At 40.3% G+C, this 24,601-nt stretch overlaps 1 protein-coding gene across 1 annotated transcript; it reads right to left on the bottom strand.

Annotated features, from left to right (window-relative positions):
- Positions 1-14,182: 14,182 nt before the first annotated feature.
- LOC136442365 (PR domain zinc finger protein 12-like) lies at positions 14,183-23,818 on the bottom strand. Its single transcript, XM_066439177.1, has 6 exons — positions 23,386-23,818; positions 16,908-17,098; positions 15,838-15,993; positions 15,411-15,519; positions 14,968-15,168; positions 14,183-14,762 (listed from the first exon to the last, which is right to left on the bottom strand). Exons 1-6 carry the CDS (start codon positions 23,663-23,665, stop codon positions 14,455-14,457), a joined length of 1,245 nt encoding a protein of 414 aa, XP_066295274.1. The 5' UTR covers positions 23,666-23,818; the 3' UTR covers positions 14,183-14,454.
- Positions 23,819-24,601: the final 783 nt, after the last annotated feature.

Genomic DNA, 24,601 nt, shown 5'->3' on the forward strand with positions numbered 1-24,601 from the left:
ACAAACTCACAACAAATTTGCTAAAAAATTAAATAGGTGGGGTAGAAAAATAGCATCAATTGTGTATATCAAAGAAACATGGCCGACAAAGGTGTAAACTGCCATAGCGTTGCCAGCTACCATTCTCTATCGTACAGCGCAATGTGTTGTTATTTTTTTCCAAGGATTCTGAACGTTACAGGCCAGAAAAAGGTCAAGTTATGTACAGTTCAGTGAACACGCAAACACCCACAAAGCCTCGTACAAGTTCAGGTCCTTTTTCACAAGTACATTAGGTCAACCCTTAGTCCAAAAACCAACAAAAGCACATGCTTGAAGTTCGTAACCCTGGCGTTGCTTAGCATGTGAATCACCTTGTTAAAACAGACCCGAGAAACCCGCTACAAATACACAATAGCCACTGGTTATAGTAAAGGGTAGAGGGAGGGAACTAAAATGTAGTGTGTGTCAGGGAGGTCGTAGTTTGGATATGAAAGGCGAGGCTGTGTCAAGTTGTCAGCGAGGTTTGTCGAGTTCGTGATGGATTCTAGCCGGGATAAGGCGTTTGGGAGGCGTGAAAAATGGCTTTACAAACATAATAAGGTCGGGGTAAACTCAAGATGGTCATCACCGTTCTCACATCAATCTATCTCCATCTTGTAGCGAGAAACAGTTCGGAACGGTCGACAAAGGGTCTCTCTCTCGACATCATTAATCTTGCGGAGGTGACAATGAGTCGCGGACAGGCGAAGCCAAGCAATTAGCATTTCCAGATGGAGGGAGGGGGGTGGGTGGTCAGGAAGTCTAATTGAGACATTAAAAAGCAGTGTGCTGGAGACAGCTACAAAATCGTCTGACGCCAGTCTGTGTACAAGACGGCACGATCATTTAACAAACTTGGTATACTTTGCGTCAACTGTATGCAACGTATCGAAAATATCGAATTTCTAAACTCTTAGCATCGTCAAGGTTTAAAGATCCAAAAACGTCGCCTAAAGTGTCAGTCGTTGACTTTGAAAAATGGCAGTTGCCCTTTCTCGAGTCACCTCTGTGTTTTATGAACTTGTTTAGAACTGACGTCGGCAGGGGTTCATTTGTCTTTTTTCTGACATATATGACGTCACAAGGGTGGCTCTTCCGTATATTTTCAAGTCGTTCAGCAAGAAATGCAGATGAATTTCGTTCAGTTATCATTCAAAGTATTATAGACATATTTGTCAAATAACAAAAAGAGCTCGTCTTGTATTCGTGTAAGATATATAAACGATATATACTCTATCTGTCGTTATAGTCTTATAACCAATACTAATAACAATTTCACCATTGATAGATTAGGACTTACATACATAGTATTAATTACTATAGCGCTGTGTTTTTTTGGAACTAGCTGTCTAGTTAACTTACCATGTAATATCATAGAAGACACTGTTGTCAGTCTACTCACAAAAAAGTACGAAATATCAAGGCACCAGAATTTCTTTATTACTCAACAACGATGCCGTTTTGGAGAAAGAAATACGGATTTCTAGAAACTTTCTTTTGATACAGTCATATTTGGAAACTATGCACATATTTTTGCTACATTTTTATCTACACGATACTATTTTTTCATCGTTATGTTATGCTCTGATAAATAGTTTATATAGTTTGCTGTACGTTTCCTACATACCACGTATTCTAGTCTCTCAACACAACCACAATCCCACTATCAGAGATTCTCCTCGGGTAGTCGGTAACGTCCGTGGAAATCGTTTCGCGCTGCTTGTCAGCGTTTTGCGTGGCACAAACTCGAGACAAACGATCAGCATGACATCTCAATACATGTACATGTTACTACCATGTACAGCAAAAAAAAAAAACCGTTCCTCCAGAAAACTAGCTTCTACGCTTTACCTTGTAGCTTAGAACGGTGGCAGCTATTCTATTTTGGATATATAATTTATTATATTTCTCTGTATCATTGTGTAGTATTTCTGATTTCTGGAAGACCAAAAAGCCCTATACCAATTGTGGTGGCGCCCGTTGAGAGACCAAAATCTTAATGAAAAAGCAAATGTGTTTCATTTAAAGAAGTTTATGTTTTTCTCAGTTTTGTGTGTTTTCTGTTTCTCACTCTATAAAATTTTAAAGGGCATGTTGTACCTTGCGTTAAGTCAGATAACGTTATCCCTAACTTTGCTGCTTTGACAACAAGATTTCTACTCTTTTGACAATAATGTATGTTGCTGACCCCTACAAGACCTCTGCGATATTTTCTAATGCAGCACTATACACACATAAACCTGGCCGTACCTACATCCAAGCCGTTTTTTGCGTTTCGGCGCATGCGCGCCGAAACGCATTCTCCTGGCTTTTACCTTCAAGCAAGGAGGCTTCAAGCAAGGACCAGGGACCAGGGAAGCTTGGTTCAACACTGTGTCGCAGATTTGCATGTGACACAGGACGGCGCAGATTTGCATGTGACACAGGACGGCGACCGCATGTAACTGCTACAACTGTTCGGAAATATCATTGCATTGTGGTTTCGGACTTTGATATCCTGAAAAATGACCATATTACATCTATTCCACAAGATTGCAGAAGAAAAAAAATGATTTCGTCAAGAAAACGACCAAAAATCGGCATAAATGATACCATATAGTAAGGTTATAATATTACGTCCAGTGTGAATAGTTACGTACCGCAGCTTGGCCGATCTGGCAACGCGAAGCGCTTCGGACCCAGAAGATCCGGGTTCGTCTCCGTGCATGGATTTCTTTTTCTTTTTAGATATTGAATATCAAAAATATATATTGATATTATATTAATCTATCAATATCATATTTATGAATATCATTTTTTTTCATTAATAAATAAAGACATATTTTATATTTGTTATTTTTAAATATTCATTTAATATATACAAGGCCTTTATCTTATGAACAGGACTTCATAGATTCCAAACCCAGCATTCGAATTTTTCTGTTCATTGTAATGGAAAATACCGTGCAGCGGCTCCTATGCGCGGTAAGATGATTCTTGCAAAACACTCGCCACTAAACTTCTATCCCCGATGTAAACAGAGGCTCTTGATGTTGTTTGCAAAACAGCGATTCTTTGTTACAGTAGCAAATGCTCCATTGTTCAGTATCGACTTCATTCAGACAACACGGACGTGGAAAGTGGCGCCCCTCGGCACAAAACTATGGGAATTTTCATGAATTTTAGCAAAATTACCCAGGAAAATAAGGAAGAAATGTTGTAAATGCGGAAACCAGAATAATACGGATGAGGTAGCTGTTGATTTGTTTGACATTTGGTAGTCATTTTAGATAGAACCTTAGCTGTTATGAACTTCTATTTCACTTAATTACCATAGTGCTGATGATTCAATGGTGCTTTTTCAAATTTTATGTTTTATTGCGTGCCATGTACATAATTACATTGATAGCTTTTATAATGAGCCTATTATACATTTTACAAATAAGTACAAGTTGTAGGCCAAGACCAGCTTTTTCAAAAGCACTTAAGTTAAGTGACGTAACTTCAAAATTGCTTTCCCCAATCTGCCTTTCTCTATTAAAACAGTACTCATTTCCCAAAATGACAATTTTTCTTATAGACTGAACAGCCCTTGAGTGACTTCCTCTGGCAGATTTTACTTCAAGTAAAGGGAAAAGACAATTCACACTTATAAACGTAGCCGAAACGCCAGCTTTTTTTAAAAGCTCTTGTTTAAACACTGAAGCCCCTCTTCATTCTGCTCCGCCTGTGTGAGAAGGGGTAACTCACTGGTGGTCCGGCCGATTTGTTCTAATCAATCACTCTCCCACACTAGCTGTGGATGTGCGAGCGATTGTCTGGGGTTGATGTATTAATTGCAAACACTGTGGCACCGCAACTGTGCAAATCGTAGAAAGGAATGAAAAAGATGGTTTGGCGTTACGGTTTGGATTGCATTTATCTGGGTTTCTTTGGTCTAAGAAAGAAACGTTCAACTTGTGAGTTCTGGGAGCGTAGGTGGTCTCGGAGGTGCTGTCCGTGTAGTGTTGCTCGTTATTATACAGTGATAGATGTCTAGTGAAACCTTCCCTTGGTTTCGTATATACATACATCTCGACCTTTGTGTAACCTCAAAAATGTGAATGTAAAATAATCATTGACATACAGACAGACGTCTTTCTAAGACTTGACGCATATACTTTGAGACATGATAACCTAGCAAACACGTTTCTTAAGATATTTGTCCGTTTCGCAGCGATCCTCCCCAAATTGCCATTTTTTTCTGATCCTGATTTAAAATGTTTTAAATTCATCTAGTCCATATCAAATTTCTTTAAAATGCCTTTTTACATAGAAGGTTATGTTTTGATAAATCATATTTTAAAATGATATAATAGTTCATAGCACTTTTTGGTAACTTTAATTGGTTACTTATTTCATGATTCATTTTCACGGTGTCTTGTTCTTCAATGTAAACGTAACAGCTACTGCATTTATTTATTTCACGCACACACACCTAAATCTCCCGGATCCCCCCAACGCCCCCCCCCCCCACACACACACACATACCGTGACACACACACACACAAACACACACACGCACACACACACTGACACACACACACACACGCATAAGCACACACACACGCACATACTGAAACAGTGACACACACACACACACACACACACACACACACACACACACACACACACACACACACACATACTGAAACAGTGACACACACACACACACACACACACAAATATCCGAAGATGAGACTATCACTTTTCTTTCGCTGCCTGTTACATCCGTATTTTGGATATTCTTAAGACAGTCGTGGATAAATAGAACATTAAAATCCAGCTGCCTCTTGACGGATAATGATCGTCAAGGAACACATTTGTCCACGGCGGGATCTATCACTTTCTCAGGGAAAATCCTGCCAAGCAAAAAAAGATAGTAAAAAAAAAAAGAACGAAGAAGAAAGCAAGAAAAAGCAAGAAAGAAACTATACAGTGACTGTGACTGTGGCGTTGTGCAGTGAGTGACAGTAAAGAACACCTGTTCGAAATGGTGCAGTTGCAAACCATACCCAGCTAATGAACTAGAAGTAATTACCGAATCAAAGCATATAACAACTCCCAATTACACCTATGTAACGGGGGACACTGACATTGGAGGCTGTAATTATTAATTAGGGAAAGCGGCCATTGTCAACTTACAGCCTAAATTGCACTATGGTCTTTTAACGTGAAATACAAACAATATTGATATTATACACAATTGTCATTGTCGATATAACATATATGAATATATATATACAAATATAATATGACATATGTGTAAGCATTTTCAAAAGAACCTATTATGCTTTATATTGTTGTATGTATGAATGGCAAAGTAGCTTTAGATTATAAGACATGTACTTTTGAATGATAGTACATTATAGGTTGATGATTGATACCATTTTGCTGCGAGTTAAACGGGTTTTGTCAATTGTGACGTATTTAATGTCAAGGACATGTCTGTGCTGTATAACAATGGAACAATACCCATGCGCACCTGCACACGTGACGTTATTGTTCTCTTGATAGACAGCCGGTTGGAAGTCACGTTCGGTTCGGTCGCTGTTGCAGTTGACGGAAACGCTCTGCACGTGCGACAGCTTACAGTAATGAACGATAATGAAGCCGGCGTCATACAGCTGGGTGATAGCTCGTTCGATGGGTTAGCCTGGAAACCATACCGTCGGGGGCTCCCCGATATCTCTACGGCGCTGGGCCCGGAGTGATCCCCGCCCGCCAAGACAGCTTAGTCCGCTCGGGGTGTGTTTATGGCCTTGGATTACATTAGGGTGGAACACTCTATGGCAGCTAAAGTAGAAAGGCTGCGAAATTCTATATGCCAGCTAAGTAGACAGGCTGACAGAAACGGCTCAATAATGCAGAATGGGCCCGGTTAAACACCCCTGAGCCGACCCCTAGAGACTGGGACCAGGCTATCGATGGGTCTGCTAGGCACGTTTCCCGAGGTTCAATTTACACACAGATTTTCGGAGTCGACTCGGGGCTGTGTGTGAGGAGCTTTAGGCTGCTCAAGTGGAGTTTTCCACCAAGAAAACGCTACTTGAGTGGACCAGTGTTCTCCATGCACAGTCCTGAATCGACTCCAAGTTGATTAAAAAACTTGTGTGTAAATCGTCAACGGTCGTCACCAATCGATCTTTCCATAACTTTCTTGTGACAAGATGCAAAATCATGTATAAACCAACTTTTTAATCACAAATGTGCGACTGCGTCGGAATAGAAGGTAAAATAAAGTGCTCCAGCTCGGTTTTGAACCCAAGTAAAAAAAAAAACTATTTTCTAAACCCTAATTAAGAAACTACCCAACGAAACGTTACGCTGTTGACAGCGGTCAGTCAATCTGCACAATCATTTTTCACAGAAAGACTTTGTTCGTGTTTTGACTGTGATTGCAAAACAAAATTAGATTAAGTAAATACGATGTATGTGAACATTTCAAATATTTATCCCGGCTGGTCTAAGCATCACATATATTTTCACTCTTAGTGACCATAGAAAGTATTTCATAAATATCAAAGTATTGGAAAATTAATAAGGAGATGACTACAATTTGTGTTATGATATTTTATGCATGTATGAGTTACGTTTTTAGTTTCTTAGCTTTTTTTTGACGGCCTTTTAGTTACGCTGTTTTATGTTGTGAATGTGTAATTTACTTTAAAATGTGGAGTAAACGGGAAACAAACAACTGATATGATCAGCCTGACTTAGCACACAATGTATAATGCACTGTAAATATGTTACTATGACACAACCAGAATCTTTATGTGATATGTGGTTTAATCTTGAACCATCCTGCCAGTCTATGTACTGTAACACAATGTCATATACTCTTTGGTGCCAACATTGTAACATGTGTAATATATTATGCTGTAACATTGATGTATATTGTGAATAAACTGTGGAAAAAAAATTGTGTACGCAGACAGTGATTTCTATTTTAGATCACGAAGGCCGCCGTAACCTACAGTACCTATTGTTCCAGACAGGTGCGCTGAAGAGTACATCATTAAGTAGCATCTTAATTTTCATTTAATTTGTCCGCTGTGATTACAAAATTACATTGTTATCTGTCGAATGCACTTGTAATTATGCATTGTTAGCTCTACCTTATACATTTTACCTGAGGCAGGAAGGTTAAAGTTTATCTAAGGACACCAGGCTACTACAATAATACACTGTAAGGAACAAACCTTCGAATTCATTGTGTTTAGATCATAAGAGCTAACAGTAGCCATGAACGCACTAAAAAGGTTTACGTTAGCTTCTTGAACGGTTTCTAAGTCAAAGGCTTTCTTCCGAGCCTGGCTTAGATTGAGACTTCGTATATGTCGTTCTTCTGATTGTAGTGGTTTTATGTATAGTTTAGGGAGGGGTACGGTGTGAAACAGACACAGTCTCTCCAAGCAGATACAGGTCGTCAAATGTTCAGCTAGAAAATGTCATGACCATTCCTTCTAACATCTCCTTGTAGTTTCCAAACTCATATCTGATTCAATGTCCACCCAACACTTTCATAATTGTCCAACAAATAGTTGCCAGTACTACATGTAATGCGCACAAAAAATGCGTTTGTATGCTTACTGATGCATTGGGAACAAGTAACAGTTAACTTCAGTGCACAGTGAACCAGTCAGAAACGCACCGAAGAAGATGCTAGACGGTCATCGAAACGTCGGCTGTTGTTGAATATGTGGTGGTGAATAAAGAACTTTGTTATTCAGTCATTCACCAACCGAAAGTGTATATTTAGGGATATTTGTCTAACAGACTTTTAGTCACTTTTATTTGGTTAAGGTATCGAGTTAATTATTGTCTATGGCTAAACGATTACAACTCTAAGTCTAAGCTCAGTATTCTATATGACAATGCACTACGGACAGCCCTGTTTACACAAGTATGGGTTAACAGCGGATTTGTCAACGGTGTATATGGCCTCATGTACATGTAGAAAAGGGCTAACGTGGAACAAGTTTACTTTGATTTCTTAGGTTACAGTCACAGTGCACCTGGTATAGACACGGTAATTTCAAAGAGCATATGATGGAAATGTTGTCTATACAATCATACTATTAGACGCATAAGTAAAGTTGTTAGTGGTTTAATGAGTGTGTGATTCTGTGTGCGTTACGTGCGTACATTTGTGCGTTTTGTGATCTCTATGTGGAAATGTTTGTGTATGTTTTGTATCATGCGATATGTTTGTTTGCATACACACCTTGTGTTCGTACATGCATGTGTTTTGTGTACACTTGCATTGTGTCCATTTTAATCAATTGAAATTATTACTCAACTTTGTTTACCATCCTCTATGTCAAATTCTGTAAAACTTAACGCCCCCCTCCCCCTTACGAACCCCCAAGTTGTCCATTATTATGGACTGTAGTACTTACACTTATAGAGACTACTCTTGCCCAAACCAGCAAGTCGTTAGTGTGTCGTTAGTATTTCCAGACAGATGGGCAGGAGTTTCCCAGTAAAGGAGACCATATGTGTGAACGGGCGTCCCCACTGCCGACCCTCCCAATCCTTTCTGTACCACCGCCAGAGGCCTTCTCTCAAACCCCCATTCCATTCTGTCCAACAACGATGGACAATCTGTTACACTTATCCCTCATGCGGGTGTTGGAATATCCGTTACAAAGCTGTTCAAAATGAGCGTTACACGATTATCTATTGTACATACAAGACCAACGCATCTGGGCGATGTATAGGAAAGAGAAAAATTGATGTAAACAAACAGGATTACATTAAACCCGCATGCATGCAGGAAGTGTTTACTATTGCAGTTTAATAAAAGAAGGATCAGTAGCCTATTTTCAACGGTATTTTGTGGGATTTTGTGGTGGTGGCCCTCTGCACAATGTAGCGATTGTCCGTAGGCAATACATGACTGACATGTTATATCTAGGATAAGTATTATAAACGCATTGTGGTGAAACTACAATAAGGATAAACGGGTTAGACACGGTTTAGATTGGGCCCGGGTAGGGAAAATGGTACACTGAATGAGCTGATATTAGCGTCATTTGTGTATATGGGATTACGTATGTTTTAACCAAAACGTAAAATACCATTTAAGATATATCAAAAAGCTTTTAGTAGTCTAGTATTGCAGCTGAAAATGAAACCCACTGAATACGACTACAATAGAGCGTCTGTCTGATAGTGTTGAAAATATGTTAAAGCCAGTGCAAATAAACAATGATTTCACTAAGCGAGTGGTCTTTGAAATATTGCCGAAAACAAGTCCCTGAATAAAAATGTCTTCTGTTTCAGTTTCGTCTTTAAAAGTGTAGGCTACAAAATCATCATCAGAATTGATGGCATGTGCACAGAATGTACTTTCGTGTACAAAGAATGTTTGTTTTCGTATAACGAGAGCAACATAAACAACATTAAGTATAGGTCACATAATATTTCATTCGAATTGATGTCATGTATGCAAAATGAATTTTCATGAACCGAGAATTATGTGTTTGCGCATACCGGGAACAACATAAACAACATTTGAATATTGCTTTAAAGATAATGAATAAACGAGAGCCCGGGTTTCCATAAGTTTTACTTATCGATAAGGGACATGATAATATACGAGCAGGGCCAATCTCAGTATGTAAACTATTTCATTATGAAATACCACGCTATCTCCCCCACTTATAGTAGGCCTACGGAAAAATGTTTTGTTTTCGGTTATCCAGGGACCCTAGGCTTTCTGAGGTCTGGCAATGGACATCAAATTTCCGATGTAATATTTCAATGGTGAAATTCAAAACAGACACCCTGCATTTCACTCCATTAGTAGATTTGGGTTTTGAACAATTGATGTAAGAATGTGTAGTAAATATTGTACTTTGTTCCGTTTACATGTGATTGCACAATGTATAAAGTTATCTGTATATTAATACAATGTGATGTTGAAAATCATGGTGTTCCGCATTTCAGTTTAGAATTATATTAAACGGTTGGATCGATCCAGTGGAAAACCCGAAATAAGGAAAAACCCATGCCTACCTACGTAATTTTTTCAACACCATAATGAAAAACACAGCATTGCTTTTCCATGGCCTAACCGATATTGGCCGCACCTGTCACAAAAACACGTCTCCAAAATCACAACAGAACTATTTATTAGCATTAACTTAAGGTGCCATTTTACTGTCACAAAAACCCCGCCGCCATACCGTCCCCTTAGGTAACACCGTCCGCCATTATGTCATTAGCAGATCGTATCCGCACATTCGGGAATCGCCCCGGCTATTGTTAGGACTCAATTATAGAGTTTTAAGTGGGGTTTCTATCCCCCCGAGGGTTGGCTGGCGAGTCGGGGTGCCGCTCAATGTTGGCGATAACAGAGCCCAAATCTACACAATAGATATACATGGAAATTTGTAATATTTTATGGATAGTTCAGATAAAAATCTGTCACAGTGATATGGAAATGATTTCTCGTGTTGTAGATTTGTGGCTCAGTGTACAAGTCGTTGTTCTAACAATCGAATTTTCTTAAGTTTCTTTATGTCGTTCCTGGATGTAATATGTAGGTCATCATTATGTTTGGATGGAGATTTGATTCGGTGACATTACATGGTTTTAGTGGCATATATTGTTGTACATAAGGGTTTCTACCGTAGAGAGACAATATTTGAAAAGTCAATTCTACATTGTAACATTGATATAACAAACACTACAAATTCTGGGTCGTTTTCTTGAATTTGAAATAGGTAAATCTTTAACTTATTCAATGTACTTCACAATACTTGTGTTTAGCTTTGTTAACGTTTGGGTGGTTGTGTACTGCGTGTGTAAACGGGTCCACATATTAGTAATTATATGAAATTTGTTCTCGTAGAATCTTATTTTCAATAGATTTCATATATATCTATCCTATGTGAGGTATTTCGTTTCCAGTCAAAGGACATGAATGAAAATAGGAATAAAAATGTAGACATTTTATGACTTATAATGTGTCACTTCTAGATCAATTTAAGGGCCCTATCTTATTTGTCACACAATATATGTCAACGACAAAGGCATTATTGGGATAGTCGAAGGTATGTCGTGAAAACGTGAACTGTTTTGCGCGGGATAATCTTGTCGCAGATATATGTCCACGGCGGTTCTACCATCATCATCATGCCCGTGTGTCAGCGGTCACATTTGTCGTTATAGACCTTTGGCACAGTCTGTGACAGAACCAACCATCGACAAGCCAAAGTAGGCTTTTCCGTATGGAAACAGTTGAACTTTATACGACGCATGAACGACTATTCCAAGGATGCCAGTTTATATTCGTACGACGATCGTACGGCGTAGGTGGTTTGCCCAAAATACGGTACGACAAGACAAGGCTTCGCTATCTGTACAGAGGCTTCGCTATTTGTACATGCCTTCCCTTAAAAATGACCCATAACAGTTGTGTACAGACCCGTTTCTTTTCGAAAACATTTCTAACCGGCTAGCCTATTAGCCGGGAACCCTCCTAGCGTTAAGAATCGAAATGTCTTTGCGCTGTCAAAGGGCAAGCGGCCGAAGACAAAGCATCAAAAACAAACCTTGGCCGGACAGGGGGATGTCCCAGCGGGCAGGCCCGGCCTCAGTACGCCTCGGCACCGAGAAAATTACAGACCCGCTCCGCTTCTAGACGTGGGAAAAACGGTACGACATCAATTTGTGAGCCATCTACTCGAGTATTAGAGCGTCGTTTGAATAAAGGAGAGCCGTATGTTTTTGTAAGGTGCTTTCATGAACAAAATGTTCTCAAACACAAGAACCGGTGATTATACTATGAACATGAGGTTCAAAGTGAGCAAAATAAGACCCTTTTTTGTCAGTCTGTACAATTTCACCTTTAAGGGAACTCTTGGGAGAACACTTAAGCTGTGTTTCTGACTTAACAAATGCTTTTGAGGGCAACAATGTTATATAAGAAACTCCGTTACAACAGCACCGTCGTTTCGTTGTTCTAGAAAAAGCCTTATCACCAAAAGTAGCTGAACGCATTCGCAGTGACTGAGACTACGCGTTTACTAGAAATTGTTATATCTTTTTTGTTTAGGTAGTTGTTGATCGGTGTTCTTCACAAGCGTTTATCTGACAGTGGCAGAACTTCCATTTCGTCAATAAAAAAGTTTACAGTTATGGATGAAAAGGGTTGTTTTTTTGTGATTCCTGTAATAATTGTTTTAGGTACAAAATCTGATATTTTTATTTCGAGATTTTTCTAGGAGATTTAATTTTTTTTTACTGCTTGCCGGCTATTGTTCCAGTTCCATTTTATTTCATATTTAACTGGATACTTTCAGTTGCCAGATAGCAACAATTTAAGATTTGGCAAATTTGAACAGTTTATTACACCAAGAAAGAATTCTGAGGGAATCCGGTGAGGTCCAATGAGAGGGGGCTTTAAACAGAACTTCTTGGTTGTCCTACGCCCCCTCCCCAATAACAGCCCTTAGAAACCGCATTTACCGTTCAGCTCAGTAAGAGTATGTGCGAGCACTAGCATGTATAATATATGGTGTATAAAGCCTGTAAATGATAGGTTTGGTGTTGAGACCATCTGTTGTCTGGCCGGAGAACAGATTAAGACGTCACGGTGGAGAATGTCGCGAACATGACGGCACGCCAGCGCGCATGACACGATTGTTCTCCCTCAGCACGACGCTCCTCTCAATAGGCACACCGCGATGGTCTGAAGCGAGTAAATTGTTCGAGCTATAGCTACCCCGGGTTTAGGCTAACAAAAGAGCAGTCACCGCGAGCCTTCTGTCTTGTTTGTGTATTCTATATAATGATAAACACGGTATATTTCACGTAAGCATTCAACGCCTAATTCTTCGAACGGTAACTTTTGTATTATGCAACGTTTGCTACGTGTTTGCGCGTTCGGCAAAGATGCGGGTTTGCCTTCGGTACTTTTGTGTCGTTTTGCCTTTTTAAAACTGGACAAACAAGTAAGTAAAAGAGGCCGAATACGAAGTTCTTTGCTTTCAGTCAAGATATTCGGAAATAGTGCTTTAACTATTTTGTCGAAACTGATTTTGCTAACGTTGAATACTATTAGTCTCTACCAGACTTGCTATGCCGGCTTTAGGGCGAACATTTGACAGAGAGGTCGGCCACCATAGGGTAACCATTTCCAGCTTATTCATTATCGATACGCCAGTAGAAAGGCCTGGTGGATGCTAGAATATTGCAAGGCTTTTAAAAGCCACCACAGTCTTGACAAAAACCTACGCTAGCTATCCTGTGTGACGATCACTTCGCCACGCCTGTCAGCGCGACATTGTGGGGTACACAGATTGACTGTGCCGACCGACCTCAGCACTCCTCTCTTGTCCAGAACACGTTTCAAATCGCCCCCACAGACACACAGGACTAGAACGTTGCACCGCCTTAGGTCTGACCTCGCTGCTTTATGTTTGCGAACCTTTTCTTGACGAGGTTGGAGCGCGAACCAACAAGATTTATCATCATTTCTGGACGCGGTTACGCTTGTTAGACAGGTCGTCACTAGAACAGGACGAACAGATGTTACAAGCCGTGTACGTGTGTGAGGTTGTCTATGTAGGAGAGGTTTTTTTAGGCAAAAGCGTTCATAATAAAACTCTTCTCCTAAATAGTAAATTACATATCATATTAAAACCAAAAGAAACATTCATAATCGACGCTCTCGTATGCGTATGATCCAATCATGCCTTTTAGCCAAATATGAAATTACGGTGTAACGATATCTTGCCTAATGAAACATAAAGAGTAACAAAAAGAATACACTCTTCTCGCACAATCACACATATTGGTTGCTCAATGATGACTACTATGATATATGATATTTTTAACGTATAATGCAAACTAATGTATTCTACAGGAAACGCTTGGTAAGTTTGTTTAAATTGAACTTTTGAATGGCACGAGAAATAACACAATTGATATGTTTCCTACATTGTGTTTTTGTAAGAGTAACCTCGGAATATGACTAAATCACGACTATATGACGTAGATATTTGCCTTTTAAAAGACTTTCCCTTTACATCATTTTATCTACACTTCTTGCAATTACCTGTTCTGATAGCATGGTTTTTCAACGAGAAGCAGTTTCACGTCGCCCTAAAAGAAGAAACGCAAACCAGTATTGCATTTTCATTCATGGTTTATTGCCATATATCAGAAGAGAAAGGCATCGAGTAAGTTAACACTATATTTACAGTATTTACATAGAAGTGAAAATGGCAATAGAGTTCGTTTTATCATGAAAAAGATTTTACAAACATTCGACAGCTATTCCAAATAGACCACATTGCTTTACAAGAGAAAAAAATTGTCTAATATTTGCTGTAAGTTCTGGCTTTCTATTTTCACTGAAAACGGAGGATTTTGGACTGATCTCTGACCACTGTACAGATTTCAACATGGCGACCGAACGAACGTCATGGGGTTCTCAGTCCGTACCCTCTCGGACGCGAAGTAAGCTGTGAAGAACGACTGGTCAGGAGACGGCGTCGACCTGTCGCTGTTACCGTCTGATTTCGTGTCCCGGATGTAGGTGGAGGAGTCTGCCTGGAGCGCATGCGCGGGAAGGGAGGGACTAGTGGATGATGGGGCGGACTCCGTGCTGGTGGGCATGCGGTGCCGGGAGCTCTTCTGGTGCGCTCGGAGCCCTGCTAGTTGTGAGTACGCGCTGTGGCAGATGTCGCACCTGTATGGCTTCTCTCCTGCAAAATATCACAAAAAGAACGGTTTTCAGAAAGTGGCCATCAGCCGTATTCACTATCGTTAAATGTATCGAAGTCCGTTGTCGAATTCCAATATCGTAGAATTTGCAAACAGACAATGCTAGAACTAAACATCAGATGAAAAATAATCGTTTTGTATTTTAATAGAAAAATTAACAATCTTTAGCAATTTGCGCATGCGTACCTGTGTGTAATCTAATATGGTTCCTCAGCGTTGATGACTGACTGAAGCTTCTCTGACAGAACTTGCAGATGAAGGGTTTCTCCAGGGTGTGAATGCGCATGTGCGAGCGGAGGTTGCTACGTGAGTTGAAGCCCCGATTGCAGACGACACATTTTAATCGGTGCGTTATCGGCGCCGGCCGCTCTGCCGTCACTGTCTCGTCTGAAAAACGCGTTGTAATATCATCTTAGATATGGGAATAATATGTATGAGAATAACCTGTATAGAACAATAACAACAGCATAAAACTACTTTGTTGTAAACTTAAATGGCTCTGCTGAAGTTAAAAGTGATATCCACCTTTTTTTCTGACTACATCTATCTGCACTACATCAGAATACATTATTGTATTATGACGTATTTTTATCACATTTTGTATTCTAAATACGGTGAAGTTTGCTAACCTTCTTTCTTAGTTGCAAACTCCTCTGGCTGTGGGACTCCGGGGATCCCCAGAAATGTTGAAGGGCTGAACCGGTACCACACTAACAGTTCCTCGTCCGGCGGAATGGCCTGCAGAGAAATGTGAATGTAGAGAGGAGGGTTTGTCATTGTCTAAATACATTTCTACTTGGAAAGGAAAATCAACATTGAAGTTCATAAAATACATGCCGATAGAAAAAGTAAAAAAGACTATTTTTCGTAGAAAAAAAAACAGTCATGATTTTAAAAAAAACATGAACATCATTTATGTTACAAAGCTTATTGGAAGTAAAAATTATGTCGTAATTAGAATAAAAGACCGTACATTTTAGTTATAGTAAGCATATAGATACATATACGCAAGGAACGTCATGGCTTTACAAGAAAAAAATATGAACGCTTTCTGACCTTCATGGCTCTGTAGTAGATGTGTTCTCCCTTCTGGAGCAGTTCCAGGTTCTGCTCCTGGTCGCTTCTTGCGCAGTTGACGTACGCCATCCAGCTTCGGTCTTCCTGGCGACTAGCGTCGACGTAATGACTCAGGTCACCGTACGGCGTGAACACCTGGACGAGAAATGACGTCAAGGTGTGTATAGAGACAATATCCTGACATTAAGGTTAATTCAACTGTATTGTTACAGGGAATGCTTTCTTATATCCTTGACGGCGGTTGGTTTTGCCACATACATTAAACCCACATATCACAGAAAAAGTGGGATCATTCGTCATCCACAGTCTCGGAAAAAGAAGTCGAACTCAATAAGTTAGAACTTAGTGGCAGTAGTTAAGACTAGAGTAGACATTTGTTATACTGTTCATTATTGTCTGTCCGTCCACTCCGTGTTACATGTACATGTACTTGCAATTAGCCTACGGGCAGGAATTTGCAATAAAACTTTTCTATTAAAATCTTACGGCGACCTATTAGGAATGCGACCGCGCCGTGAGATGACAAAGTTCGTTGTGGGAGTTCACAAGCGAACGCCAAACCAATCCAGCGATCACTCAAACGACTTGAAGGTACATGTAGCCGAATGATAGTACGGGGTCAGGATTTTTAAAATGCTTCGTTCAATGAAAAATATAAGGAATTGAAAAAAAGTGATCACAATGGTCAGAAGGTACTATCATTGTAAAGATGACCATTAGCATACATTTCATTTTCAGCGTACATTTTGTGTAAGATCACGACTTTATGCTAGGGTCACATTTCCAAGCCGGGGCCCGGCCGGGCAGTTTGCCGGAGCGAAAAGTACGACATAAAAGACAACAAGAGACATAAACGTAAAAATGGTTCTTTATGAGCATGACTTGTGTATATTTTCTTATATCAATTTTTATTTTACGTTCCCGCAAACAGTCCGGCCGGGCCCCTGTATGGAAATGTGACCCAAGCATAAGCGGCCATATTGGTGAAAAGCACTACATCTATTTTTTCACGACGGACAAGTAACGGATAGGAAATGAAAGAACCGTACCTCCCACATGAACTCGTTCTCCACGCACGGGTCCACGTCGGTCGGGTTGACCCTCCTCCCGGTGTACGGGCCCATCTCCGTGCCCTCCTTGATCCACGTGCGGGCGAACACGCCCCAGCGCCGGCAGGGGATCAGGCTACTGCGCGCTTCCAGCTGGGGCGGGAGAACCAGACCCGGTAGGCTAGACACATCTGTGAAGGGAACAAAAATTATGATTTTTCTCTCAACATCTCGGTGTCTCTGTCTCTCTCTTTCTCTCCCTCTCTCTGTGTCAGTCTGTCTGTCTGTCTGTCTGTCTCTCTCTCTCTCTCTCTCACACGTTCCAAAAAAGGCGACGAAAGTGAAAAAAACCCAGACAAGATTAACTTTACTCCTTTAAACCAAAAAGTACCATTACTATTTATTGCGTAATGTATTGTCTATCGCATGGTAAAAATTTGACCTAAAATATGTCGTCTACACAACTTAATATGTCACAGCCACATATGCAGTAACGTTAAACATGTTCCTCTGGAACAATCGTTAATGTCTTTTTAAAAATTCACAGAAGGCTTAAAAGGGACAGCAAAACACTCAAATGGCTTATTCATTATCTAGTCTCAGAGGAGGATCACACCGTTATTAAATGGACAGCAGATAGACGTGCGACCGTCTCTGAGGACAGTGGGCATTTTTGCCTTAGGCTATGGATGGTCTGTTGTGCCCACATATATATCGGACAGCCCACATAACTTTTGCAGCGTTCACTGAAACATCGTGCGAATAGTTTACAACACAAGATAGCATTGAGGCGGTTTGTGGGACAGTTGTACGTGTGTGTCGTACAGTGCTGACCGAGCTGTCTTTTGCGGAAACTTGATCGTAAGTCCTGGTCGACATTAGGTTTTGAAAGTAGCTGAAATTAGTTCAAGAAGATATCGCCCTTCGGCGTAGCACATTAGCTTGGGGATTCGATACAAAAAGAAACGAAACAAAGTTAACAAACACATAAAAAAGCAAAAAACTTAAACCAAACAACAAACATTATGTGGCCACAGTGCCCTGGTATAATCGTGCATGGTATCGTTTTTATTTGTAAGACTTATACTTTTATTGACGTCCGCTATTTGTATCGATTTGTTTCATGCTATAAGCAAACAAGCAAAGAACGAACTATGAATGATCTAACAATTGACCGAGCCAGTAAACAAAAGTACCAAATGTGCGTTCATCGAACCCCGTCTGGAAGTAATGAAAATAATAATCTATTGACCTAGAAACAAAATGCTAGTCTGCAAATCTAGGACATCGTTTCAAAACAGAAGTTTATTGAAAAGTCTGTAAAAAGATTTGTGCAGCACTCATCTGCAAACAGATTGCATGTTTAGAGTATATCGTTGTCTTTGCTTAACATTTTTGTTGGTACTAGATATCGTTAACAACCTGCTAAAGACGAATAAATGTTGTCGGTCACCTGCACACCTTTCTACCATCACACCTGTCCACACACCTGTCCGCTTGCCCCGACACGGACCCAGGTACGCAAGGTATCACTGCGCTATTGTCTGATGACGTCAGAACCGAACGTAGGTGCCCCGATTACCCCGCTATTTTGAGATAACGCATGTTTCAAGGCTTTTCGTTTGAAGCATTGTTCTTGCCCAATGATGTGGGGTTATTGGTTGATGGAGATAGGATTTGATTGGAGCGCTGTCTAAGCGGACGGTCGCGCGCCTGGTTTCCTTCTCTCCAAGCAGCGGTTAGTCTCTGTCTCGTTTGGGACGTTTTTGTCGGGCTTTCAATTTTGTCCGTTTTTTTGTTGTTGTCCTAGCCTTGGCGATAAAGAAAAACCAGACAAAGCAGAAAGCCCGGGACGTTTGGGGCGTTTTTCTAGGCGTTCTTGTCGGGCTTACTCTTTTATCAGATTTTCTTTATGTCGCTAAGCCTTGGCGATAAAGAAAACCTGACCAAAAAAAAAACCCGGAGCAGAACCTCAGGAGAACAGGCGCCGATTTAAGCGCTTTCTCCGCGGACGGTCCTTCGTCGCACGCAGGACAGGAGACGATGTTTATCTCAGAATAATTGACAGGTCCGTCGCACGATTGTCGCGCGCATCCGTCCAGGAAATCTGAGTAACAAATGGGCTTCCTGGCGGATAATGACCTCTGGGTTTTCGCGTTTCCCTCAGACGCCGCTCGTGCGTCTTTTGACTGCTATATGGGAAGTTAATTGCGCCCAAATCTGTTTTATTATGCAGCCACATCAATCGGGATTAGAAAGTATCAACGTAACTTCAAGTTCTACCTATAGACGACGAATAGCGGAAAATTTAAAACAAAAATAGATGACCACTTACATATCTTTAACAAATTCTCAATTTGGAGGGGGGAGGGAACCAGGACATCGGTTCAGGCTTTGCTGCAAGTTTGCCCCGTCTTGTTTTGTTGTTTTTGAATGCTTCATTTGGTTATTGTATGAATATCAACAATATCAATAAAAACGGTAAAAAAGATATGTTCGAGACATATGAAATCTGTATCATTGATGTTAACACCATTTATTATCAGATGAAAATGTCAAAAAAGGCTGGCTTTGCGGCATTGTACGATACGATCTTTTACAACTGAAATCAGCGTGCCTCATTTACTATTCAGCGCACGATTCTATTGTCATTTTCCCCTTTTCCCTCTACAGAGTTTACTCCAATTTTCTCGCGCGTGATGTTCTCGCTCGCACAAACAAAGACAGTGCCGGTCCTTCCGTGATCCATTTCCTCCGTGCACGTGTCTGATTCAGTCCGCTGGAAGGTAAAACAAAATGACGCGTGCCGAAGTGTAAGCCGCCTTTTTGTTCCTGACTGCGGGGCACACGTGTGTCTTTATGGCCGTCGCGTGGACGTATGCCCACAGGTACGGGGCATTATCAAGTCATAAACACCGGTATAAATTATGTATCGGTTAACGAGGATAATTACCTAAGCCGCTCCTCATTAAATCCGTACACCTTTTTTGTGTTCGGAGATAAAATCATTGACCTATAAGTGACTTGGCGCCCCGTTTCTCTCCGTACGTAAGAATAAAATCATCTCCTTTGACAACAGAATTGATAAAAAAGTGAATTGTTTCCCTATAGAATGTTACAAAAAATATTATTTCAAGTAAAACTAAAATAAATTCCTCGAAAAGGATCTGCATTCTACCAATCACTGCAGGTCATTTTTTCCTTGTCTTTTGACTGTTTAACGGTGATAGCGGTAGCACTGTATGTGGTAACTTTCTCATGAGACACTATGGAACAGAATATAATCGTTATGATATAGGAAATAAAGACAGACAAAGGTAGAGCACACCTTTGTTGTAAACAATAACTGACAAGTTCTAGAACTATTCCGAAAGGTATGCTCTATTAATATTAAAGAACATCCTTAAAGTCATTAGTCGTAGTTATTTTCATTTTGTTTATGTTATGAAAGTTAAAGCGAGCCTACGACGGAATCGATCATCGACAAAGGTTCACCATCATAGATGTTTTTACGTCACAAAATGACTGGATTTCGCATGACATATTCACTAGAATACCTTCAATTTCCTGTCGTAAATCTTGTCAAACGGCAAACTTGCGACGAACTATGTGTGAGGAAATACATGCTGGTAGGTGCTGCATATATGAAACCTAAGCTTGGGAACGTTGTTAAATGATAAAAATCTACATATGACCGTCGCAGTAACACATACATGTAGAAGCCAAATTTTCAAATTTTGTCATAAAATATACTCCTGTTCTTTCTATTCTTTGTAACTTCTCTTTATATCACACAAAGGGGTCCTAAACGCGTCGTCTACTTTATCAATGATGCCAGAAACTCGGGACAAAGTAGCGGCCGGGGTACGCCCGCAGAGCGGAGAAAATCAGAATGTCTTTGGCCTGCCAAAAGGTAATGGCCTCCAACACAAAACATCAAACAGTCGCCGTGTGGGTACAGCCGGGAGTCCCGTCTCGGTAACGGGAAATTAAAGACCGCCGCCCGTTATACCCCCTTCAACTGAGCCGGCAACCGTTCAGAGACTGAAAATCTCATTAGTAGTTCAAAAACGATTTTCATTGATAAAGAAATATGTAAGCTTTGTGTGTTTTGTTGTCTTTTAATCACTCTTTTAAATCACGGATCGTATTCAATCTATGAAGTTTTAATGATAATCCGATTTTGATCAATAGACGCTCATTATCTATTGGAAAGTCAGCATTCAGAAACAAACTTAAAAACAGTATCATGAATAATCAACGATTTTGCGTAAGGTTTGTTTTAACAAAGGAAATGTTTGGTAGAAACCTTTTGTTTTCCCACGGTCTTAGGTTCTCTATTTCATGTTCTCATATTATGATTGATGATATGTACATGAAATTGGCATTCTAGCGTCTGCAGAGCGAAAAAGTAGAACATTCATTTATTTCATTTATTTACTAGCAAGCGTAGAACATTCATGGCAAATGATAAAGATAAACATTGTAGTGCATCAACATAGGAATTATTTGTCGCTCTCTCGTTGTAACGCTTTCACGCAAGTGATGTTATCGACTGCAGTTGTTTTTCTGTCAAAATGTCGACGAAACAATGTTAAAAAGAAAAAAAAGTATGGTTATAAGAAAAAGGCACAGCTTACGATTACATGGCTTTAGGATCATAAGCACACAACCATTTCATTTTGAAGAAAAATAAATTAGTCGACGACAGTATTACGAGTTCTGTGGCCATGTCTTTCGCGGATGCATTTCTTGAATGTCTTGTGAGCAGAAATATTGATAACAACAAAGTCCAAAATGCGACTTTGTTTTGCAAAGAAAGGTAAATATCATAGCTACTAACGATAAACACCTCGCAAGTATATGTATACTCGGTCTATATATACTCAAACAAATAGGGAAGGCTTGCATGAATATAGTAGCAATTAAACTGCCCGCACTTCTAAAATCGTAAAAACCTAATAATTGGTTGGTAAATCTCTGTCTTCTATATACCAATATACAATATTTAGCGTTTCTTTGGTAACATCATGTCATCTTGCGTTTACTGCGCGAGGCTAGATGCGGGCTTATTCATTTCGTGTTGACTTAACCCAGGACAAGGTCTTCTTCGAAAACAAGCCCGGGATATACGGGCTACCCACATATATATGGGACAATGAGTTAAACCGAATATGTTAAATGCACATAGGAATAGCGAAATAGCCCGCATCGTGTGAGCCACACTGGTTTGGTAATCCAGATGACTCATTTGAAGACAAAATAGCCCGCAAGCATAGACGAACAATGCACATATTTGGTCATTTCTAAACGAACATTTTATTAGAATATAGCATATGATGACTTATGCTACAGTATCTTCTTTTTATTGAGAAATCTTGGATACATTTGGTATCCCTTTCTCTGATTGTTTAGATATAAAAAAGAAGAATGCTCCTTTCTGTTCATCTATTTGTACATCGCCTTTGTCGACTAGCAGCGGGCGATTTCAACAACCCATAATCTTTCACCCGACGCTCGTATGAAACTTGTTATTTGAAGACCACAGTTTCCGTTCTTTTAGTCGCTTAACTTTTCTCCGAGACTTTTGAACCGTGCAACGGTGACTATTTCTCCGCAAATTATATAATGCAGCCGTCCTGGGGTTTTGTGATCGCTGTGGTCAGTGGCAGATTGAGACGTTCCGGTGTAGAACAGTGCGCGGTAAGTGTTGACTGACCACTATTGTGGCTCGCTTGTAGGGAGTTTTCTAAGGTATAATGTAACTAAGGAAACGGCTAGTTCAGACGGCAGAATAGTGGCTCCATTTATTTAGTTTTGTTTTCAAAAAGACAAGATCTGTATTCTTCTATTGCGTGTCTCTTAGAATAACAAACGAAAAGACGCTTAGTTTTATGCTAGATATGAATTATATTTCTATCAAACGGTTTTAGAAAAAAAACACGCATTGTTTGAATTAAATGTCCACTTCTCTAAGACTGTAACTACGTTGTACTTACAATTCTCTTTGTATCAGAGTGTGTATTTTTAAGTATATTTTTCCAATTCTACTTTAGAATAATACGTTTTAGGGAACGCCGATGCAAAAAATGCTGCTCTCCATTTTTAACAGTATGTCCCCGTATTGTACACTTTATTGCTAACCCTCTTGTGTTGTACGATGAACGAGAACTACCTCTATAATAGTGAAACTCAACGGAACAGTAAATTGAAATATTGTCATATCTATCCAGTACCAAATACGGTTTCGTGATCAGTAACTTCCATATATTACGTAACGTATGACAAGTTCCCAAAGAAATTATATCAGGCAAAAAGACCCCCAGAAACAACCAAGCCGAGTATGTGATGTGAAAGGATACGGCCAAGTTTGGTACTAAATGCCATTTAAAGGAAAAAAGTTTTTATCAACCGATAACTCATCTTTATACAATATATTTACTATAACAGAACATACCAGTGATTGTGAGACACTTACCCGGACTGGCTGGAGACCGTTGATGGTCAGGGGACGGGACCCTGCTGTCCCTCGGGCTGGCGGCGCGTGTCTCCCCGCTCCTTCCCTGCCACCGCCCGTACAGAACCGTCCGCAGCATCTCGGGGGTGATCTGGGCTAGAGACAGGGAGTTCAACTCTCCGGCAGGCGATTTGAACACCGTTTGTTGCTGTTTCTTCCTTTGGGGGAACGTTGGGAGTACGGCAGGAGGGGTTCTCCTGTAGTGTCCGTACAGCTGACGATCAAACAGGGTCGGCTTCATGCTGAATTTCTTTCCGTTAACAGAATAGATCCAAATACAGGAATGTAGCTATGCCTCTATGAAAAGAAGCGTTCAACTTTTTCAGGAGACGAAGTTTCGCTGCTACCCTTTTATGTACCTACGTTATGTGCGTGGTCTTCTCTTGTAATGACTTCTCTAGCTTTTATACACTTACCGCCATCCCCTGTGTACACCTCTTGACCAATCAGGTGAGAGTCACTCGCAGCTCTTGACCAATCACGTGGAAGATACCAACTTCACGCTTGGGTGACGTGCTTGTGAAAGGGGAGTGGGAGGGGCAACACTGCAGACGACATTTTCGTTCTTTTTTTTCTTTTCTTTCCAGGACGTTTCTGACAGATAATTTATTATTAGGGTGTCCCTTCAGTCTACAGACTATTTAGCGGCCCGACAAGGGTTTTGCTTAATGTTTACCCTCATTATGCATGTACCAAATATTCAAAAAGAAGACATTATTTTATACGTGCTATAATTACATCAATAGGGAGCACTGTTCATTAGATACATTGCAGTTCATATCAACTTGTTGTGAGAAACAGAAATTTCCCGCAGTCCCAGGTGGTAAGTTCATATGGTAAGACATGTGCTTCAATTGAAGAATAAACAAAAGAACTCATTGCAATGACGGCCTACCAACAAATGACCGGCGGTCTGCGATTGTTGTGGTATACAGGTGACCACAAAATGAATACCCTTTGACGGATCCGGACTGGCATAGATTAATCATCTGTCTTCTCGCCGCTGTATAGGAGACGTCAACTTCTTAGCGCTAACGATAAGTAGGTTCGAATCGCAACCGATGGAAAAATAAAAGAGAGACAAAGAGAGAAAAAGAGGGGGGATGAGACAGACAGACACAGAGAGAGGCAGAGAGAGTGGGCGGAAAGAGAGGGAGATAGACAAACACGTGGAGAG

The sequence above is a fragment of the Branchiostoma lanceolatum genome, chromosome 9 (genome assembly GCF_035083965.1).
Source record: "Branchiostoma lanceolatum isolate klBraLanc5 chromosome 9, klBraLanc5.hap2, whole genome shotgun sequence".
NCBI lineage: Eukaryota > Metazoa > Chordata > Leptocardii > Amphioxiformes > Branchiostomatidae > Branchiostoma > Branchiostoma lanceolatum.